Source organism: Anabrus simplex, chromosome 1 (assembly GCF_040414725.1).
Source record: "Anabrus simplex isolate iqAnaSimp1 chromosome 1, ASM4041472v1, whole genome shotgun sequence".
NCBI classification, from domain to species: domain Eukaryota; kingdom Metazoa; phylum Arthropoda; class Insecta; order Orthoptera; family Tettigoniidae; genus Anabrus; species Anabrus simplex.
In genome coordinates, this window is record NC_090265.1 from 1,558,804,806 (window position 1) to 1,558,829,397 (window position 24,592).

General features: G+C 37.4%; 1 protein-coding gene across 8 annotated transcripts in view; it reads left to right on the forward strand.

The window, feature by feature from the left end:
* Window positions 1–24,592, forward strand: part of LOC136858517 (uncharacterized) — a 207,712-nt gene that overhangs the window by 182,091 nt on the left and 1,029 nt on the right. For 7 of the 8 annotated variants that reach the window (XM_067138114.2, XM_067138119.2, XM_068225581.1 and 4 more), the window contains one exon: window positions 9,665–9,781. The exons of the other annotated variant lie outside the window; for it this stretch is intronic. In XM_067138114.2, the coding sequence (XP_066994215.2) occupies window positions 9,665–9,781 (117 nt within the window). The remainder of the gene's footprint in view (window positions 1–9,664; window positions 9,782–24,592) is intronic. 8 annotated transcript variants of the gene reach the window in all.

The window sequence follows — 24,592 nt, forward strand, 5'->3', positions numbered from 1 at the left end:
TGGTAGATGGTCCGCCTAGTCAATACAATTTATTTATTTATTTATTTACTTTTCACCTTAACATCTAGTACATGTTTTGAGAATATTTATGCATTCTCTTCCTCAGATAGTGGATTAAAATTCAGTATACAATAAGACCTGATAAAATAGGGCGCCCCCATTAAAAATTCAAAACTATGACCATTACAATGTAACATTTAAAAAATTTTGGATGATAAAAACATGGAATTAAAATCCCATCTTGTTATGTACAAATAAAAACACAATATAGTAATGTCTGATTAAATATTGAGTACAGTGTCTTATGGTGATATGAGTTCACAGTATCCTTGATGTTGCAATGCTATCTTGCGAAGTTCAAATAGAGTTGAGTTAAGAGTAAATGGAATCCTCACTATATTGGGGTCCTACCATCCCATGCGTCAGTTGCCATGGACACCAGAACACCAACGCCTGCGTTTGGAATGGTGCCTTGCCCAGGAGGCATGGACAGAGGATGACTGGCATCGCATTATGTTCAGTGATGAGTCTCGCTTCTTCATAACCTCTGATGACCATCGTGTGTGGGTTTGGCTGCGTCGAGGGCAGAGGGCAGATCCTGCCCATATTGTGGAAAGACACACAGGCGTAATCCCTGGCATCATGGTGTGGGGAGTCATAGGATATGCGTTTAGGTCACCTCTAATAGTGCTTCGGCAGACTTTGACGGCATAGCAATAAGTCACAGGTATTCTGCAACCGCACGTCCTACCCCTTATGGCACAGCATCCTGAAACAGTGTTCAAACAAGAAAATGCATGTCCACACACAACACGTGTGTGTATGGACTGCCTAGAGCATGTTGAGGTCCTCCTGTGGTCAGCAAGATCCCCGAACCTCTCCCTCTTTGAACACATGTGGAATGACATTGGAAAGGGACACTGTCCCAGTACCAACCTGTGGGATCTGGAGGGACAGCTACAACAACTGTTGATGAACTTGCCTCAGGGGAGGATCCAAAGGCTGTTCGACACCATTCCAAACCGCATAAGGGCATGCATTGTAGTTGTGTGTGTGTGTGTGTGTGTGTGTGTGTGTGTGTGTGTGTGTGTGTGTGTGTGTGTGTGTGTGTGTGTGTGTGTGTGTGTGTGTGTGTGTGTGTGTGTGTGTGTGTGTGTGTGTGTGTGTGTGTGTGTGTGTGTGTGTGTGTGTGTGTGTGTGTGTGTGTGTGTGTGTGTGTGTGTGTGTGTGTGTGTGTGTGTGTGTGTGTGTGTGTGTGTGTGTGTGTGTGTGTGTGTGTGTGTGTGTGTGTGTGTGTGTGTGTGTGTGTGTGTGACACACACACACACACCCTACTGACCTGGCACCAACATTCCACCTGCAACTGCCAGCAGCATTGTCTCTTTCATCCCACATTGTAATCATTTCAATAAAGGTACATGGTCTTTCAGCATATGTAGTTTCATTCACTTTCAACCACTCCTTCCAGGTGCTTAACTTTTTTTGTCAGACAGTATAGTAAAACACTGCTTCCAGTGAAAGCTCTTCAACCACTTGGCATGCCTCTATGACACAATCCAAGAAATATCACCTATTGTTAGAGTTGGAGAGAGGATGCATTATTGGAATGCATCACCTGGGTTGCTCTGATCAGTGTTAGGGTGTGTTCGGACCAGTAGATGCATGAGTGCACACAAGGTAACTGGGCTCAGGATGCCCTCGACTGACCCCCATTGTCTGATCCTCCTGATAAACATGAGCATATCCAGCTGTTATGGTGTCTGCCATCCAGGCACATGGAGCACCATCATTATAGGCCCCCTGTGTCTGCCCAGACAATTTCCAGGTGCTTGACTGAAGGAAATTTGTCTCACAGTGCCCATTGTGTATCCTGCCATTGAGACCCACACATTGTTGTCTCTGTTTACAGTGGTGTCATGAACAACAAACCTGCACTGTTAAGGACAAGAACTAGTTTGTCTTTAGTGATGAATCCAGGTTATCTTTATCCACTGATGACTGTCGTGTTCATATCTGGAGGCCTCTTGGTGAGTGCCTCAGTCCTGCCTTTGCTGTGCTGTGCTACACTACACTACTCCTACTGTTGGTGTGCTGGTCTGCTGGGGGCCATCACATACAACAGTCACTCCTAGTAAGGATATGAGGGACAGACAACAGAGCAATATGTGCAGGATATCCTGCAGTCCCATGTATTGCCCTTCATGGCAGGGAATCCAATAAGCATTTTCCTACCGAGCTTGATAGCTGCAGTCGCTTAAGTGCGGCCAGTATACAGTATAGACAAGAAATGTGTTTTTCCACCAATCAATACACAATTTATTGTAAATAGGTTACACTAGTACTGGTTTCAGCTCTTAACGGCCATCATCGGCTAGTACATGATTAGTTTCCAGCCATTAGACAAATCACAAGTTGTTGTTAGACATCCGGATGTCTAATGGGGGATGGAAATGCAGTATACAGTAGCATGAAGTTAAAATATCTGTGGACAAAGGTAAAAAGTTACAATAAGTTAGAACATGAGTATACAGAACACACTAAAACATATGGCCACAATATAAAACACTTAAAAAGCTTTAACACATTAAAATTTGGTATGTATAGGTTAGACATTTCATAAAATTTGAGTTCATGTTGCTTAGATTCCATTCTTCTATCTTCTGTGTGGTTCCTTTGCTTCTATGTCATGTCGGTTCAGCTATGTGAGGTAATCTTCGAGAATGTTCTGAGGCTGATATGTGTCATATTAGTGTGGACCTTTGTCATGAAAAATTTTTGTGTTATATAATCCAACTGTGATGTACTCCAGTAAATTTTGGTATAATGAACTGTAGGTCTTGAGTTTGAATTTAGAAGCTGTTGGTGGCAATACCTCTCTCGTCTATGTTTGTTTGTGGTTGTAGTCTGTAAAGATAAGCTAATATAAGTATAGTGTATGTATGAAGGAATGCCTGGTGTGTATATGGAAAGAGTACTTACTATTGTTGTTGTGGAGGTCTTGTACCAATATGTCTGAAGGCTTGCTGTGTTCTACTACGAGGGCATCTGGGGCTCATATTAGCTGTGGAGGGGGAGAGGGAGTGGCTATTGGGGAAGTAGGGTCGGGGTCGGGCTTGTGATTCGTTGGTTTGTTAGAGTGTGTGTTTACTATTTTGAGGTAATCATTCTTTAATGCCGGGATGGCTTTATCAAAAATGATACTGGTTTTCCCTGTAATATCGTTAATGTTATGATTGGGATTAGTGTATTGGTCCTAAGAAATATAGAAATCTTCGGTTATGTTGAGCAGGGGGCCCTTAGAGTTTATGTTTAGTATAGTCATATCGTTATTGATGTCTGTGAAACTATGTTTAGATTCTTCTACATGTTGGCCTATTGATGAGAAATGGTTATGTTTTACTGCATTTATATGTTCATTATAGCGGACGGAGAAGTTTCTGCCTGTACGTCCAGTAATACAGTATACAGTATTCGGGAGTTAGTACGTTCGAACCCCACTGTCGGCAGCCCTGAAGATGATTTTCCATGGCTTCCCATTTTCACACCAGGCAAATGCTGGGGCTGTACCTTAATTAAGGTCACAGCCGCTTCCTTCCCACTCCTAGCCCTTTCCTGTTCCATCGTCGCCATAAGACCTATCTGTGTCAGTGCGACTTAAAGCAACTAGCAAAAAAAAAAACCCATTTTCCAGTAGGATAATACTCGGTCTCACACACCTAGAGTATCATAGGAATGCTCTGCAAACATGCCACACTTTTGTGATATGACCAATTCAGATTTATCACCTGTTGGACGTGTATGGAACTACTTTGAGCGTCAGCTCAGTAGCTTAGGACTTTACACGATAGAGAAGATTAGTTGCAGCTAATATGGACATATATGCCACAGAATACGATACAAATTGTGAATATCTCCATGGCCGCTCCTACGAATTCCAAGTATCCAAGCTTGAGGCAGACTTACAGACTACTAGAGTCGTTCTTTAATGACCGGTTTCTGGTACACCACAGTTACCTGTAAGTTACCTAAATTTGCTTGTAACTTAAACTGTGCTGTTAACTTTAATGAGTTTCTGGAAACTTAAATACTGATTTATAAGCCCTGGCAGTAAACAGTACAGTTACCATCATGTTTAGTATCTCTTGTCCTCCAATATATGTCTCTGTGCAAATGTTTTTAGTGTTATTTTATTTTACTGGCAGAAGTTTTCTATAATGAAAACTGGTTGTGGCAAATACTTACACAGTCATCTCAGTCAATCTGATTCAGCATGTAATCAGAATATGAATATATGTAGGATCTAATAATGTAAAAATTAAGATATATTTTTCCTTCTTTCTTATTCATCGTACGGAGACAACGTCTTAAATTTCACCTTGATCATTGTCGCCACTAAAATTATACCAGTACACCGCAATTACCAAACAGATCACTTTTCACTGATCCAGAACATAACAAGCGTAAACAAAAATAATCATATAAATGAAAATGTGCAGCACACTTTGGAACCTGTCATTCCAGCACTGAAGTTCTGCACTAATGGTGTGATATTCATTCATCCTCTATGCAACTGTTGCAGATTTTTTTAATAGACTGCAAACAAACCAGTAACTCCCACTTAAAACACGTACGTATATGCTGTTTTTCTCTTTAAGGATGCTGGACATGTACAGCAAGATTGCTGTTTCTTCAGTTTTTCTTCCTATCTCAGCGCAGAATCTTGCGAGCAAAAACTGCAAAGGACCCGTCATTTGAGATCTTTTACTTACGCTGACCATGCAACATGCATTGACAAAAATGCTCTCGTAACTGCTGAAATGAGTGAGGTCTGGCATTCCACTTGAGAATTTCAATCAAAGATAGTGAGCTAATTCTGACCCAGAGTGTAAAGTGTGTTGACACAGATAAGAAGGCAACATAAACTACAGCTCCCTACAAGATTTTTAATGTAATAAATCCAGATGTTTTATGTTTCTTGGGAGTCTATGAGATACGTTACCAGTTAAAGGATATAATTAAAGTTAAAAAACAATGAAAAATGTGTATATATATATATATATATATATATATATATATATATATATATATATACTAGCAAGATACCCGTGCTTCGCTACGGTATTATACTGAAATTTATAATTGAATGCTAATTGTTTTAGATATATAATCCGCCGAAATTCGCGATCTGACTCGTTTTCTGCGAGAATCCGCCAAAATTCGCGATCTGACTCGTTTTCTAATAGATTACGGTATGTTTCCTCACATTTTTCAACCTTTCTTTCCAGCAATCGATTTCGTACTTCCCGGGCTAGGTCCAGATATTCCACCCCGTCAGTTGGGTCCCTAAATCTTTGCCATCTTTTCCTATAAGCGTTTTTAATATGGATCAAATCCTTCAGGAGATCCGGCGTGGTGTCGTCTTAGGTGCCTTGGCGGTACTGAACCCGCGGCCGGACTGCATACTTAGTCATTACCCGTCCAGGACCATTTTCCAGGGGGGTCCGCACATTTGACAACGGTCCAGAACATTATTATTATTATTATTATTATTATTATTATTATTATTATTATTATTATTATTATTATTATTATTATTATTATTAAAAGATGTTCTGAACCCCACAGCAAGCTGCAAGATCGCTACTTGGCGGTAAATTACATCTGCTGCCAGTGTCATTGTTACAATGTGACCAGCACCATCGTCGCGCGTAGGCAAGTGTGCGGGATTTCTGGCGATACCAGTGACATACTTCCGTGCATTGTTGACCTTATTATAGAGGTGAACTATTTGACGGTCCATCTCATTCCTATCGTTTATTTCAAATGTGTTTAAATTTTTATTTACATGCCAGGAGGATCTACTGTAATCTAAGAACGTTCTCCGAAGGAAAAGATGGCTGTTGAAAACCAGCCCAGGAAAGATTAAAAATGATCGGTTTATGATCAGAATAAGTGCATCGAAACTATATAGCCTGTTTCCAGTCATTCGACAGGGTCAGGAATGGAATGAATAAAGCCCCATCTAGCAGCGACAATAGGAATTGTGCCGGCTGCCGAAGCACACCTCTGGGGCAATGATCGTTGAATGACAAATGAAATGAAATATTGGACAGTGTTGCTGGAATGAATGATGAGAGAGAAAATCGAAGTATCCGGAGAAAAACCTGTCCCGCCTCCGTTTTTTCCAGCACGAATGTCACATGGAGTGACCGGGATTTGAACCACGGAACCCAGCTGCGAGAGGCCGGCGCGCTGCCGCCTGAGCAACGGAGGCTCCTTAAATACATTATGAACAGTAAAATCAATTGATCTCACCTCCTTTTACACCCCACCGCCGTTAAGTTTATTTACACCCCCCCCCAAAAAAAATAGAAGACGTGTTTCTTTATGTTTAAAAGATATTCCAAACACCAATGTTCACATCTGTTACATTCAGTTTTGAGATATAAGTATCCCCATAAAAATAATTCACTTTATTTTCACTTCCTTTCACACTCCCCTCCCCCCCACCCCGTAAGTGAATTTTCCGGCAAAATATACTTGTTTCCTTAATAGTAAAGGATCTTCTAAATAGTAATTATCACGACTCTAACTTCTTCAGTTTTTTATTTATGTGTCTTCATGAAAGGAATTCAACTCCTTTTCACTCCCGCCCCCCAAACGCGTTTTTCTTTGTTTAAGGAGATTCAAATACCAATTTTCACGTCCGTAACAACTTTAGTTTCTATTAGATGTATGTATTCTCATACAATTAATTCAATTAATTTTTCAATTCTTTCACCTCCCCCTACCCCCCCTTCATTGGATTTTCCGAGAATACGTGTTTCTTTACTTTTAAAGCAGATTCCAAAGCAGATTTCACGTCTGTAATATCTTCATTTTTGAGATATCAGTAGCCTAATTAAAAGAATTCAACACCATTTTCAGTCACTTTTACCCCACCCCCCCTTCCACCCAAGTGGTATTTTCGAAAGCTGAAAATACACGTTTCTTTATTTTTAATAGAGATAAAAATACCATTTTTCACTTCTGTAACATGTTAAGTTTTTGAGATATACTGTAGAAATTCGCTTTTTAAAATTTCACCCCTTTTTATTTCCCCTTACGTGGAGTTTCCGAAAACAAATCACCTATCTTTCTTTACATTTACAGGAGATTCCAAATACCCACTTTTTACGTCTATAACATTTTACGTTTCTCAGATATTCTGTAGATATAGTCTTTCAAAAAATTCACCCCAGTTTGTCACTCCCGTTTAACCCCCATTAATTGGATTTTCCAAAAACAAAAAAATACGTGTTTCCTTATTTTTAAAGGAGCTCCCATATACAAATTTTCAGTTCCGTAATATTTTCAGTTTCTGAGATATATGTATCCTCATTAAAGGCATTCATCCCATTATTCACCCATTTACACCCCTCCTATTGGGATTTAAAGGAAGCAAAAAATACGTGTTCTTGTATTTTTAAAGAAGATTCTAAATACCATTTTTTTACATCTGTAAACTTTTAAAGTTTTAAGATGTAGACACACTCATTTTAAAAATTCACCCCCCTTTTCATCCTCCATTATTTGGATTTTCCAAAATCAAAAAAATACCTGTTTCTTTATTTTTAAAGTAAATCCCAAATACCAATTTTCAGGTCTGTAATATCTTCAGGTTCTGAAATATAAGTAGCCTCATTAAAGGCATTCAACCGCTTTTTCACCCTTTTCCACCCTTCCAATTGGGATTTTCCGAAAACAAAAAAATACGTGTTTCTTTATTTTTAAAGGAGATTCTAAATGCCAATTTTTACATCTTTAAACTTTAAAAGTTTTGAGATATAGATAGACTCATTTTAAAAATTCACCCCCTTTTCACACCCCCCATTAATTGGATTTTCCAAAAACAAAAAATATGTATTTCTTTATTTTTAAAGGAGATCCTAAACTCCAATTTTCAGGTCTGTAATATCTTCAGTTTCTGAGATATAAGTATCCTCATGAAAGTCATTCAACCACGTTTTCACCCCTTTTCACCCCTCCTATTGGGATTTTCCGAAAACAAAAAAATACGTATTTCTTTGTTTTTAATGAAGATTCTAAGTACCAATTTTTACATCTGTAAACTTTAAGAGTTTTGAGATATAGATGCACCCATTTTAAAAATTCACCCCCTTTCCACCCTCCCATTAATTGGATTTCCCCCAAACCAAAAAATACGTGTTTCTTTATTTTTAAAAGAGATCAAAAGTACCAATTTTCATGTCTGTAATATCTTCAGTTTCTGAGATATAAGTACCGGTATCCCGATTAAAGGCATTCAACCCCTTTTTCACCCTTTTGTGCCCCTCCTATTGGGATTGTCTCAAAACAAAAAAATACGTGTTTCCTTATTTTTAAAGAAGATTCTAAATACCAATTTTCACATCTGTAAACTTTTAAAGTTTTGAGATATAGACACACTCATTTTAAAATTTCACCCCCCTTTTCACCCCCTTAGCGACGGAATATCCAAAAATCCTCTCTTAGCGAGCACCTACATCTTAATATGAATATATCTCCAAAATTTCATTTCTTTATGTCCAGTAGTTTTGGCTCGGCGATGATGAATCAGTCAGTCAGTCAGTCAGTCAGTCAGTCAGTCAGGACAAGCTACTTTATATATATAGATATATATATATACACTTATGCTTATATTAAATGCATACCGGTACCTAAGATCTTTATTATTTAGTACAAATGTAAATATTAATGGTAAATATTCCATAATTTCAGATTGGGTGTTCACTAACTGTTGGTGGGACTCATGATTCAAAGTGTGACAAAAGAGATCTTAACATTATAGCTCCACTGAAAGATCAATACGAGCCACATGAAATTCTGTTTGATTCGAGTTCTATTTTATTTGACAATTCAATTCCCGCATTAGAAGATACTGTATATCTACAGTACAGGCGCCATGCTCCGAGGAGATTGTAACTGAAACAGCTGGGAGCTGGGACAGATGACACCATACAAGTGGAATCAGTAACTAAAGCCAGTGATAACATGGGAGTAAACATACTGTCTAAAACATTGTCGACTCCAGCACACCAAAGCACGTTAAAAACTAATAGTGAATGACTGTATATATACTGTAATCAGTTCACTGATACTTACTAATGTTTACAAAACTAATATATGACCTTGTACGAAACAGTAATGAAGTGGCGCCTCATATCGGTATTTGTTGGAATCAGTTCTAACATAGAGGTAACTACAGCACTAGCTGCAGTTACTAGTCGTTGCGCAGATAACTGTTGTTTCTGAAACTCGTTTTAAACATATCACCATGTTAAGTCACTGATAACTATGCATCTACAGCTAACTGTCATTCCAGAAACTGGCCATGAGTGTTCCCTTTTCCGTAATAAACTATCCCTTTTGCTATGATATTGTAATCATCCTACGCTATAGATACAATCACCCATATCAAGTTTCAGTGACTCTTTCTTGGTGTGCACTTTTTTGGACACTGAGTGTATTAAAACACACAATAATTAATAATACCATATAAAGTATTTTATAATGAATATGTCCAATTAATATCCAAAATAGTTGTGGAATTGTGTGATGCTTCAAAAAGTTCAGTCAGTGAGAAGGAGATGCAATGAGGAGACGAACAGTTTCTCTGTTTCAGGTGATGCCATGGTACTACTTTGATGGTACTTTGTTCCAATACTTCTTGGCTGGTGGAAACATCAATCATGAAGGTTTCTCCATATTCTCTCCTGCTTTTTGTGATATACAAACACAGGTAGGAGAAAGATCTGTTTTCTGTTTTTTCTGACATAGTAGTTCATTTTTATGGTCCCTATCCCCAAAATGTTTTTAAAAAAAATAAAACAGCCATTGGTATCATATAAGCAGAGTTTGGAAGTAATCAAGTAAAAGTAATTGAATGACTTGTAACGATTACATTCTCAGTAATATTTACTTGTAATTTACTTCTTGAAATAAAATTGTAATTGTTACATTCTAGTAATTGATATGCATTATGCAGAAACAGGGAAAAATAAATTATGATGAAGATAAGTACCTCTTTAGGACATCTTTACAGTACATGCAGAGATGACCGGGCGAGTTGGCTGTGCGGTTAGAGGCACGCGGCTGTAAGCTTGCATCTGGGAGATTGTGGGTTCGAATCCCATTGTCAGCAGCCCTGAAGATGGTTTTCCGTGGTTTCCCATTTTCATACCACGCAAATGCTGGGGCTGTACCTTAATTAAAGCCACAACTGCTTCCTTCCAACTCCTAGGCCTTTCCTATCCCATCACCACCATAAGACCTATCTGTGTCGGTGCGACGTAAAGTAACTAGCAAGAAAAGCCTGCAGAGATGTACTTTCCTTCTTAAGATGACGAGGATTGTCTATAAGAATTTTAAGATCTGATTAATTTAATTGCAAAGTAAATGGAAAATTATTTGAAACCCTAAGTCATTACATAAAATAAAAATGATGATAAAAGATCACTTTGGAAGTTCCAAGGTATCATGTTTACTGTCACCTAATGTCTCTATGCTAAAAAACACAATATGAAGTAATATTTTTTCCTTGCTAACATTAGTATTATTCCAGCCCTATGCAGAAAAAATTAGTGATTCCCTTAAGACTTACATTCCGTAAAGTATTAGTAACTGTAATTTTACTGATCAGTTGTTGAAATTTTTTGGACATGTTAAAATAATGAATAGCAGAAGAATATCTCATACTTATATGGAAAGAAGACTAACATTCAGAAGACCAGTTAAAAGACCAAGAAAAAGATGGATAGACCAACTGAGGGAAGATGTGGAGAACAGAGGATGGAGTTGGAAATTTGTCATGAACAACAAAACGTTTCTGGACAGACAGCATTGGAGAGTGCTTGTTTACAACCACACTACCCGTCATACAGGGAAGGTTTCAACAATGATGATGATGATGATGATGATGATGATGACTTGTTGAGAAAGTAATTTGTCATCATAATAGAGTAAAATATTTCTCAGGTAACTCTAATCGATCCCAGTTACACTACTTTTACCTTGTACTCTTCCCATCACGGCGTATAAAATGGTTTAGTACTTAAACCACAACTCTCAAAGTGAATAGAGGTTATGGTCTCTTTCCTATTAGACTATCAACTTTATATTAAATCATGATGACTCCTAAGTTTTAACCCAATGAACGGTACTGCCATCTATTTACAGCAGTGCTGTGGGTGGCCCACGGGAGTACTGCCGTCTATTCACATTTCATGTTGAATGTTTGAAACTGTTTCGTGACATCGTACTGGCAGCTTTTTAGAACAAAGTTAGGGGATGTTTGACATGTTCAGTGAACATTATTCCATGTTTTATCACATCTCATATATTCTGTGATGAAGTTCTGTCAAAGCATGCGTAGTGACGTAACAAATTCTTACGCGTTTGTGCTAAAATTTACGACAATACCCGGGAACTGTTTTCTATTGTTGTTTCTGTTGAATGCATTGCATGACTATTCCTTGACAATACACATTATTTATATTTTCCCCCATCTCTGGTTTCCGTAGAAACAACCACTCTCTGATCGTAAACAAATACACGTCGTAATGGCGGGATCGAATCGAGGATGCGAGCTTGCTCCGCAAGATATAAGTAATATTTTAACTAATGAGGCGTCTGATGATGAAATTGATATTTATGATAGTGATTGTATTGTGTCCGATGAGAGTGAAATTGGTTATTCCTCGGAAGACGACAACACGGAAATTGAGGACGAAGTGCAGCGCTCCGCTGTCGCAAACAAGGCCAAGATGTCAGCTGTTCAAACCGAAGGAAGAAAGTGGAGTTCTGTAGGCAGATTTGTTCCTATGCTTATGGCGTATGCATATATATCACGTATTTTGAGTATGTATAGACTTGAAAATTATCTAAAGGTCGTTCAAGGCCCGATGGTATTGAACACGATTCATAAGAAGCTGATTTATAAATTTCATTTTTGTTCCATATTGATAGTCACCAAATATCATAAAAGGAAAGAAAGGTTCCACCTGATCAATACTTACTTATTATCACATGTATGATAGATTATCACATGTACTAGGACCGGTTTCAACCTCTTACAAGGTCATCCTCAGCTGCATTAGAATCTTATGTTTGCATCTTTGTATTATGCCTCATTAATGAGAGCTTTATGACATACTCTGAAATTTAACAACATTATGTTAATTACACTCTTGCTAAAAATCCTAATGTTACAACATAGCTAAAATTATAACAAGTTAAATACTCATATTACATAATATAATGACCCAATGTACACATGTAATTATAATGGAATGAGTTCGTCTTTTACTTATTCTAATACTTAATGAGTATGTAGGAATAGTTTACCATAGGCATTTGCCTATTCAGTTAAAATATGCTCCATTCTTACAAATGCTTAGTCATGTACGAGGCGAGCTTTGTTGATACTTCTGAAGTGGTTAATGTTTTAGCATTATGTTATCAGTAAAATATGCTAACCAAATGGAATTACATGTTAAGAGTTCAATAAAATATCTCATATATCCACATTAAAATATTATCAAAAATGACTAAACGTGCTTGAATGCACTGTTGAAAGTCTAAAACAGCTGATAGCAATAATTCTTGCGTTGTTTCCATTCAGAATTGCTAGGCAGTTATCAGACTGTGCCTGTTACATATGGCTTCTGATAAGTTCACCTACATACACCCCAGCATCAGTGGGTAGGGTCTGACACATCCCACTCTGATGAGCCTAGTGTCAGACCTAAGACAAAATGCTGGTTAATAGAGCAAACGCCTGAAAAGCCTTACATCTGATCTGTGGTTTTTTTTTTTTTTTTTTTTTTTACATACCACTTAGTCGAGCAGCTCATATTCTTTCTCCCAAGTCTTCCCAGCCCAAATTTGCAACATTTTTGTAACGCTACTCTTTTGTCGTAAATCACCCAGAACAAATCAAGCTGCTTTTCTTTGGACTCTTTTCCAGTTCTTGAATCAAGTAATCCTGGTGAGGGTCCTATACACTGGAGCCATACTCTAGTTGGGGTCTTACCAGAGACTTATATGCCCTCTCCTTTACATCCTTACTACAACCCCTGAACACCCTCATAACCATGTGCAGAGATCTGTACCCTTTATTTACAATCCCATTTATGTGATTACCCCAATGAAAATCTTTCCTTACATTAACACCTAGATACTTCCAATGATCCCCAAAAGGAACTTTCATCCATCAATGCAAAAACTGAGAGGAATTTTCCTATTTGTGAAACTCACAACCTGACTTTTAACCCCGTTTATCATCATACCATTGCATACTGTCCATCTCGCAACATTACCGAGGTCATGTTGCAGTTGTTCACAATATTGTAACTTATTTATTACTCTGTACAGAATAACATCATCTGCAAGAAGCCTTACCTCTGATTCTACTTCTTTACTTATATCATATATAAGAAAATATAAAGGTCCAATAATACTGCCTTGAGGAATTCCCCTCTTAATTATTACAGGGTCAGATGAAGCTTTGCCTACTCCAATTCTCTGGGATCTATTTTCTAGAAATATAGCAACCCATTCAGTCACTCTTTTGTCTAGTCCAGTTGCACTCATTTTTGCCAGTAGTCTCCCATGATCCACCCTATCGAATGCTTTAGAAAGGTCAGTGGCAATACAGTCCATTTGACCTCCAGAATCCAAGATATCTGCCATATCTTGCTGGAATCCTACAAGTTGAGCTTCAGTGGAATAACCTTTCCTAAAACCGAACTGCCTTCTATCGAACCAGTTATTAATTTCGCCAAGATGTCTAATCTAATGAGAAAGTATGCCTTCCCAAAGCTTACATGCAACACATGTCAAACTTACTGGCCTGTAATTTTCAGCTTTATGTCTATCACCCTTTCCTAAAAACACAGGGGCTACTATAGCAACTCTCAATTCATTTGGTATAGTTCCTTCAACCAAACAATAATCAAATAAGTACTTCAGATATGGTACTATATCCCAACCCATTGTCTTAGTATATCCCCAGATATCTTATAAATTCCAGCTGCTTTTCTAGTTTTCAACTTTTGTATCTTTTTGTAAATGTCATTGTTATCATATGTAAATTCTAATACTTCTTTAGTATTAGTCATCTCCTCTATCTGGACATTATCCTTGTAACCAACAATCTTTGCATACTGCTGACTGAATACTTCTGCCTTTTGAAGATCCTTACATACACACACCCCTTGTTCATTAGTGATTCCTGCAGTGTCCTTGGAACCTGTTTCTGCCTTAGAGAACCTATACATATCCTTCCATTTTTTTCACCAAAATTAGAGTGGCCACCAATTATGCTTGCCATCATGTTATCCTTAGCTGCCTTCTTTGCTAGATTCAATTTCCTAGTAAATTCTTTCAATATCTCCTTACTTCCGCAGCCATTTCTAACTCTGTTTCTTTCCAGTCTGCACCTCCTTCTTAGTCTCTTTATTTCTCTATTATAATAAGGTGGGTCGTTATCATTCCTTACCACCTTTAAAGGTACAAGCCTGTTTTCACATTCCTCAACAGTTGCTTTAAACCCATCTCAGAGTCTGTTTACATTTTTATTTACCTTTTTCCACCAATCATAATTACTTTTTAAAAACTGCCTCATACCTGCTTTATCAGCCATATGGTACTGCCTAATAGTCTTACTTTTAAGACCTTCCTTTCTATTAGATTTATTTTTAACTACGACAACAACAGCTTCATGATCACTAATACCATCTATTACTTCAGTTTCTCTATAGAGCTCATCTGGTTTTACCAGCACCACATCCAGGATATTTTTCCCTCTGGTTGGTTCGATCACTTTCTGTATCAGCTGTCCTTCCCATATTAGCTTATTTGCCATTTGTTGGTCATGCTTCCTGTCGTTCGCATTTCCTTCCCAGTTGACGTTTGGTAAATTAGGCTTTGAAACAAACATTTCTTAAGGAGTAAATAAATACTGCAAAGAACACAATACAGAGCAAGCACGAGAGGATAAATCCACCGCTGCTAGAAGAGCTGCAGCCCATCCCTATGTTTGGAAGGGGAGCTTACTGTACAAGCAGAATGAGTTGTCTTTATGCTCATTTGAGTCCAGGGACAGGTACTTGTTAGTATGCATTTTGCGAACACTCACTACGAGACTTTAGATGTTGAAAGTATTTAGAGTATTTCAAGTATTTCATACAGCAATGTTTCTTTCATGACCCCATTGAAATTTAAACTATTTGTACTAATTAGGTACCCTGTACAATATCTGTAAAAGTAATTCAATGCAAAACAAGTGTGTGTATTTTTTATGTTCGGTTGGTTTTGATAATAACAATACAAACATTATAACTGTAAAAAAACAAAACTTAGAGGTAAACTATAATTTAATTTCATTGATTGCAAATGTTAAAAACATTCAATTTCTTTACACCTTTTCAATCGTGAAATTACTAGCGTTTTGCCCCAGTTTTGGATTGCCACACCTTTCCAAGATGCTGGCAGCTAGTGCACCATTGAGACACCATAACAAGCCTCCTATGTAGGAGAATGTAATGACGGTGCACTAGCGGAAGTATATACCTCCACTTAAGGTATTTCCCTCCATCTACTTGCTCTTTCTGTCAGCACTAAAATGGCTCAAGTACTGAATATCTTATCTTAAAAGTCCAGAATATTTATTCACATTTGGCAGGGCATGTAAAAGCAGTCAAGTATTTATTCTTAATTTTAAACTCTTCAAGAAGCTTTTTCATGAGCAATAAAATTTTCTTTACTCCACATTTGAAGTTTTTTCATGAATACATATCTGTTGCTTGGATTAAAAGTATCGAGGCCAAGGATCAGTTAGGCATCCCCTGCATTTAGAAAAAGGAAATCATAAATATTATAGCCTCATATAAATTTGCATTACTCTCGTGATCCCAGAAACAGCTCTGTTTATTTTTCAGTTCAATTGATCTGATAGTAACAATGGTATTTTTAGGCTATATTTCCATCAATCAAATCAATCAATCAATCAATCAATCACTACTGACCTGCATTTAGGGCAGTCGCCCAGGTGGCAGATTCCCTGTCTGTTGTTTTCCTAGCCTTTCCTTAAATGATTGCAAAGAAATTTCAAATTTATTGAACATCTCCCTTGGTAAGTTATTCCAATCCCTAACTCCCCTTCCTATAAACGAATATTTGCCCCAATTTGTCCTCTTGAACTCTAACTTTATCTTCATATTGTGATCTTTCCTACTTTTAAAGACACCATCCAAACTTATTCGTCTACTGATGTCCTCCCACGCCATCTCTCCACTGACAGCTCGGAACATACCACTTATAATCTATTATCTTCATTTCCGTATTGATTGGTACTATAATATAAGGAAAATTGAGAAGTTTCCACCTTATCAATACATTAATTTATTTACTCTAAAGTGGTAAAATCATTCAGTACCAGTTTCGATCCCTATGGGATCATCCTCAGTTGACACATGATGAAATATTTACAAAATATTTCCTTTCCGACTGACTGGTACCCCATTTGTTCAGCTAAGCCACGCACAATGTAAGATTTAGTAGACCCGGTATCAATGACCACACTATGTCTAAGCTAATATACACGTGCCACACACATACAAATACTTTCGTGACTACACTATGTCTAAGCTAATATACACGTGCCACACACATACAAATACTTTCTTACTAACAACCTAACAATTTTCATATTTAATTTAATTTACCACTTTAGAGTAAATAAATTAATGTATTGATAAGGTGGAAACTTCTCAATTTTCCTTATATTACATACCACTTAGTCGAGCAGCTCATCTCCTTTCTCCCAAGTCTTCCCAGCCCAAACTTTGCAACATTTTTGTAACGCTACTCTTTTGTCAGAAATCGCCCAGAACAAATCGAGCTGCTTTTCTTTGGATTTTTTCCAGTTCCTGAATCAAGTAATCCTGGTAAGGGTCCCATACACTGGAACCGTACTCTAGTTGGGGTCTCACCAGAGACAAATATGCTCTCTCCTTAACATTCTTACTATAACCCCTAAATACTCTCATAACCATGTGCAGAGATCTGTACCCTTTATTTACAATCATATTTATATGATTACCCCAATGAAGATCTTTCCTTATATTAATACCTAGGTATTTACAATGATCCCCAAAAGGAACTTTCATCCATCAGTGCAAAATCTGAGAGGAATTTTCCTATTTGTGAAACTCACAACCTGACTTTTATCCCCGTTTATCATCATACCATTGTCTACTGTCCATCTCACAACATTTTCGACATCTGCCCCCAGTAGAATCTGTATGGGTCGTTGGTCTTGTACGTCTGTTAAACAAATCTTCAGATCCTTTATCTCATCGCTCCAAGTACCTTGGAATAGTTTTCCTCTAATCTTCTTAAACTTATGTTGTAACAATCATGCTTTACGTCTTGGGAACGTACTCCCCCAAACAAAGAGTGTATTAGAGTTTCCTTTCCGACTGACTGGTACCCCATTTGTTCAGCTAAGCCACGCACAATGTAAGATTTAGTAGACCCGGTATCAATGATCGCTCGCACTGTTTTTTGTTTACTCTTACCCATAACAACAACCACCAGAGTTTGTAAATATACCTCAGGAGAACAAGAGACGTTAGCCATAGACTTATCTACATGAGTGGCATCCTCACTAATCGACTTTCTTTCTCCCTCAAAATTATTTTTTGAAATACTTTCTTTGTCTTTGTTACCAAGTTTATAACACATTAGTACCACATGCTTCCCACCACAAACAATACATCTAATAATGGATTTACAGGCTTTACTTTGATGACCTCTCTTTAAACAATTAAAACAACAGTGCTTGTTACTCAAGCTTTTCCTTCTTTCCTCCACAGTCATTTGTTGAGCTTTAATGCATTCTGTACTTGAATGAGGTTTAAGACAAAATATACACTCCTGTCTTTTAGAAATATCAGTTGATAACAAGGCAGAAGCGGTGGGGACATTTGGTTCAGAGGCTTCCCTTGGTTTTTTGCCTCCCTTAATCTTGAGCCCTTGGGATGTTTTAATGTTAAACCCTTTCATTGCTAATGAAATTCTTTCCTCACTAACAACTTCACTTTGGAGAAAAGCCATGAGCTGTTTCAAACGATCTTTGGAGACAGAATCACATCTGAAAGAAGTATTCCTTTGCCAGGCCCTTGATAAGTCTTCTGGCAAGGATGATTCAATTAAGGGGTATAGCATTGCAGTGCACTTTTCTGTAGTAACTCCTAAACTTTAGAGACCTGAGATGTGATTCTAATTTATCATATAAGCTACTAAGTGTTGGATTTTCTGTAGAATTTACTGCATTGGTTAAAACTAGCTTCAGTAGTTCACGAACATAAACTTCTACCTGTAAGTCCTCCCTACCAAATCGAGCTTGAAGACTGTATCGCTTTATGATAATTGTCGGCAGTCGGGGGGGAAACTTGTGACTAACTCGTACGCTCTAGAACCTTCTATCATAGCTTGAATGAGATACTGGAATTTATCTTCCTCCCCCATGTCCTCATCTTCGTGTATTTTACGGAACTGACTCCAAAAATATAACCAGTCAATTATTTCCCCAGAAAACTTCTTCAATTCTATTTTTGAAAGCCTGTATTTCTTTCTTTCAGCTATATTTTCATTGACTACACTTTGGGTAGAGGAAGCAGGCACAGTGGTATTCAAAAATCTTGTTGCTTTAGCCCTACAGCTCAAGAATTTACGTCTATATTCATCAGTTGATTCTTCCTCGTCTGCTATTTGATCAACCTCACAATTATCATCTATCATCTGTTGAAATACCAATCCATCTAAATTAGCGATAGTATCATACCTTTCTTGAAGGATTTCTAGTTGTACCTGAATTTCTTCTGTGTCTGGTTCACCGTCTTGTAACGATGACATAACCTCGTTGTATACTCGTGTAAATAACCGCCGCTTTACGGTCCTTGCTTTCGTGAGGTTTTCCATATTTTTTATTTTCACGGGGGTCTTCCTTTATTAATGATGTCCTGTCACGGTCGCCAATAAATGTTAAGTTCACCAATTAAAAATCAGAAAACACCCTGCTGAAATCATATATTTTTACTATTTATTCATAAGAAAAAACAAGCACTTCTATATGTCAGCCATTCACATTTTTTTTTCTCAACACCCACACACACTCTCTAACCCAGACATCTCTCTCTACTGCCAACCCCATCATATTAAATTTAATTTCAAATATGTTACAAACTCAACACCTTTATTAATCATGGCTACCAGGCAAATCAAGTGTTTAATTTTGTGATAAGCCTTATTTTTGTTTTACATAAAAAAGTAGTACAATATCAGTGTTTAAACCATATACAGGATGTATCTAAATTATACCAACAAAAAAGCTAGGGATGTTCTTCATGTTACATTAAGACCCATCAGACTGGTGAAGAAAATGTTTGCTTTCAAGAAAATAAGTTTACTTAGTTACTTCTGGGTGCACAGTTCAAATTGATGAACTCGCTGTATTTGCTGTGCCAGAGCACAAACCGCTGCCCATAGCTGTGCTTCAGGGAAGGAAGGGAAATTGGGGTGTATGATAGATGGAGACGGAGATAATGTTCAGTGCAAATGCACACGTTTCTCGTTCGTTTAGCGCATTCGCTTCCCGGCCCCACTAGGCAGTATACAGTTTCTGTCTATATTGGCTACTAATTCTGTGGTATAAATTGGTGAGAATGGCTCTGTTTCAGTACACCAATGAAAAAATAGCTGATATGCACCTAGCCTATGGTGCAGCAAATGGCAACGGGAGAGAAGCCACACTGATTTATGGTGTCAGGCACCCTAATTGCCACCAACCTCATCATTCATCCTTCGTGTCCATTGGCAGGTGACTGCATGAAGGAGGGCAGAGAAAACCCTCATGTGACAATAGTGTGCACCACATCGGTTTAGACCGGGCGAGTTGGCCGTGCGCGTAGAGGCGCGCGGCTGTGAGCTTGCATCCGGGAGATAGTAGGTTCGAATCCCACTATCGGCAGCCCTGAAAATGGTTTTCCGTGGTTTCCCATTTTCACACCAGGCAAATGCTGGGGCTGTACCTTAATTAAGGCCACGGCCGCTTCCTTCCAACTCCTAGGCCTTTCCTATCCTATCGTCGCCATAAGACCTATCTGTGTCGGTGCGACGTAAAGCCCCTAGCAAAAAAAAACATCGGTTTAGTGTCAATATTTGGGCCACCATTGTTGGTGACTATTTATTGGAGCCATATGTCTTAACCCTCGTGTGAACGATGAGGAAGGCTACCGTTTCTTAGTAGAATCACTGCTTGGATTATTGGAAGATGTTCCTATGGATATTGGGCAGTGAATGTGGCTGCGTCATAATGGCACTCCACTGCATTCCATGCACCATATCATGCAGCACTTCCCTTCCCTGAAGCACAGCAGCAGTTTGAGCTCTGGGACAGCAAATACGGTGAGTTCATCAATTTGAATTATGCACCTGGAAATAACATTTTCTTGAAATGAAAAATTTTCTCCATCAGTCTGATTGCACCATCATCTATATATATAAAATAGCTTGTCCTGACTGACTGACTGACTGATTCATCATCGCCGAGCCAAAACTACTGGACATTAAGAAATGAAATTTTGGGCATAGATTCATATTAAGATGTAGGTGCTCATTAAGAGAGGATTTTTGGATATTCCTTTGAAAAGGGGGTTGAAATTTTAAAATGAGTGTATCTATAACTCAAAACTTTAAAAGTTTACAGATGTAAAAATTGGTATTTAGAATCTTCTTTAAAAATAAGGAAACAACGTATTTTTTTGTTTTCAGAAAATCCCAATAGGAGGGGTGAAAAACGGTGAAAAACGGGTTGAATGCCTTTAATCAGGATACCGGTACTTATATCTCAGAAATTGAAGATATTACAGACCTGAAAATTGGTACTTTTGATCTCTTTTAAAAATAAAGAAACGTATATTTTTTTGTTTTTGGAAAATCCAATTAATGGGTGGGTGAAAAGGGGGAGAATTTTTAAAATTAGTGCATCTATATCTCAAAACTTTTAAAGTTTACAGATGTAAAAATTGGTATTTAGAATCATCATTAAAAATAAAGAAACGTATTTTTTTGTTTTCGAAAAATCCCAATAGGAGGGGTGAAAAGGGGTGAAAAAAGGGTTGAATGCCTTTAATGAGAATACTTATATCTCAGAAACTGAAGATATTACAGAGCTGAAAATTGGTACTTTTTATCTCTTTTAAAAATAAAGAAACGCGTATTTTTCGTTTTTGGAATATCTAATTAATGGGAAGGTAAAAAGGGGGTGAATTTTTAAAATGAGTGCATCTATATCTCAAAACTTTTAAAGTTTACAGATGTAAAAATTGGTATTTAGAATCTTCATTAAAAATAAAGAAACATGTATTTTTTTTGTTTTCGGAAAATCCCAATAGGAGGGATGAAAAGGGGTGAAAAATGGGTTGAATGCCTTTAATGAAGATACTTATATATCAGAAACTGAAGTTATTACAGACCTGAAAATTGGTGTTTGGGATCTCCTTTAAAAATAAAGAGACACGTGGTTTTTTTAAAATCTAATAAATGGGGGTGAAAAGGGGGTGAATTTTTAAAATGAGAGTATCTATATCTCAAAACTTTTAAAGTTTATAGATGCAAAAAAAAAAAGTTTATAGATGTAAAAATTGGTATTTAGAATCTCCTTTAAAAATAAAGGAACACGTATTTTTTGTTTTCGGAAAATCCCAATAGGAAGGGTGGAAAACGGGTTGAATGCCTTTAATGAGGCTACTTATATTTCAGAACCTGAAGATATTACAGACCTGAAAATTGGTATTTGGGATCTACTTTATAAATAAAGAAGCAGGTATTTTTTCATTTTTGGAAAATCCAAATAATGGGGTTGAAAAGGGGGTGAATTTTTAAAATGAGTGTGTCTAAATCTTAAAACTTTCAAAGTTTACAGATGTAAAAATTGGTATTTAGAATCTCCTTTAAAAATAAAGGAACACGTATTTTTTGTTTTCTCTAAATCCCAATAGGAGGGGTGTAAAAGGGTTGAATGCCTTTAATGAGGATACATATATCTCAGAAACTGAAGATATTACAGAACTGAAAATTGTATATGGGATCTCCTCTGAAAATAAAGAAACGCGTATTTTTTGTTTTAGGAAAATCCAATTAATGGCGGTTAAACAGGAGTGACAAATTGGGTTGAATTTTTCGAAAGACTATATCTACAGAATATCTGAGAAAGGTAAACTGTTACAGACATAAAAAGTGGGTATTTGTAATTTCCTGTAAATGTATAGAAACATAGGTGATTTGTTTTTGGAAACTCCCCTTAAGGGGAAATAAAAAGGGGTGAAATTTTAAAATGAGAATTTCTGCAGTATATATCAAAAAACTTAACATGTTACAGAAATGAAAATGGTATTTTTTATCTCTATTAAAAAATAAAGAAACATATAATTTTAGTTTTCGGAAATAGCACTTGGGTGGAAGGGGGGGGGGTAAAAGTGACTGAAAATGGTGTTGATTTCTTTTAATTAGGCTACTGATATCTCAAAAATGAAGATGTTACAGACGTGAAATTTGATATTTGGAATGTGCTTTAAAAGCAAAGAAACACATATTTTCGGAAAATCCAATGAAGGGGGGGGGGGGTGAAAGAATTAAAAAATTAATTGACTTAATTGTATGAGAATACTTACATTTAATAAATATAAAGTTGTTACAGACGTGAAAATTGGTATTTGGATTTCCTTTAAAAACAGAGAAAAACGAGTTTAGGGGGGGAACCATCTAGCGGGGCGGGAGTGAAAAGGAGTTGTATTCCTTTCACGAGGACACATAAATCAAAAACTGAAATAGTTAAGAGTCGTGATAATTGGTATTTAGAAGATCCTTTACTATTAAAGAAACAAGTAATCTTTTGCCGGAAAATTCACATGGGAGTGGGGGGGAGTGTGAAAGGAAGTGAACAATAGTTAATTATTTTTATGGGGATACTTATATCTCAAAACTGAAGGTAATAGACGTGAATATTTGTGTTTGGAATCTCTCTTAAACATAAAGAAACATGCCTTCTTTTAATTTTTCTTTGGTGGGGAGGGTTAAATAAACTTAACGGCAGCGCGCTGGCCTCTCACATCTGGGTTCCATGGTTCAAATCCCGGTCACTCCATGTGACATTCGTGCTGGACAAATCGGAGGCGGGACAGGTTTTTCTCCGGATACTCCGGTTTACCCTGTCATCATTCATTCCAGCAACACTGTCGAATATTTAATTTCATTTGTCATTCATCGCTCATTGCCCCGGAGGAGTGCTTCGGCAGCCAGCACAATTCCTACTGTCGCCGCAGGATGGGGCTTTATTCATTCCATTCCTGACCCTGTCGAATGACTGGAAACAGGCTGTAGATTTTCGATGTACTTATTCTGATCATAAACCGATCATTTGTAATCTTTCCTGGGTTCGATTTCAACAGCCATCTTTTCCTTCGGAGAACGTTCTTAGAATCTCCTGGCATATAAATAAAAATTTAAATACATTTGAATTAAACGATGGGAATGAGATTGCCCGTCAAATTGTTCACCTCTATAATGTCAATAATGCACGGAAGTATGTCATTGATATAGCCAGAAATCCCGCACACTTGCCTACGCGTGACAATGGTGCTGGCCACATTGTCAACAATGACAATGGCAGCAGATGCAGTTTACCGCCAAGTAGCGGTCTTGCATCTTGCTGTGGGGTCCAGAACATCTAATAATAATAATAATAATAATAATAATAATAATAATAATAATAATAATAATAATAATAATAATAATGTTCTGGACCGTCATCAAATTGTGCGGACCACGCTGGAATCGGTTCCTGGCCTGGTAATGACTACGAATACAGTCCAGCCGCGGGTTCAGTACCGCCAAGGCACCCAAGACGACACCACGCCGGATCTCCTTCAGGATTTGATCCATACTAAACATGCTTATAGGAAAAGATAGCAAAGATTTAGGGACCCAACTGACCGCGTGGAATACCTAGACCTACCCCGGGAAGTATGAGATCGATTGCTGCAAAAAAGATTGAAAAATGTGAGGAACTTAGCCGTAATCTCTCAGAAAACGAGTCAAATCGCGAATTTTGGAGGATTATATATAAAACGTGAAGCATTCAATTATAAATTTCAGTATAATACCGTAGCGAAGCACGGGTATCTTGCTAGTTCTGTATATTACATGAAGTGCATCCCTGATTTTTTCTTTGTCAGTATAATTTTGATAACCCCTGTATATAATGTGTAATATATTGTCCTCAGTATTGATCAGCCTGTAAATGTGTCATATTGCTAATGTATTTAATAGATAAAACCAATGTCAATGGAAATTTGTCATGATTAGACTTAGGGCTTTAAAAATATCCATTAGGAGGCCCCTCTTGATCCAAAAATTGTATTTTCAAAGTGGTATAAAAGAGAGGTGCGTCAGAACTTGAGGTGTCCGGGGTGATCAGCTTCCTCAC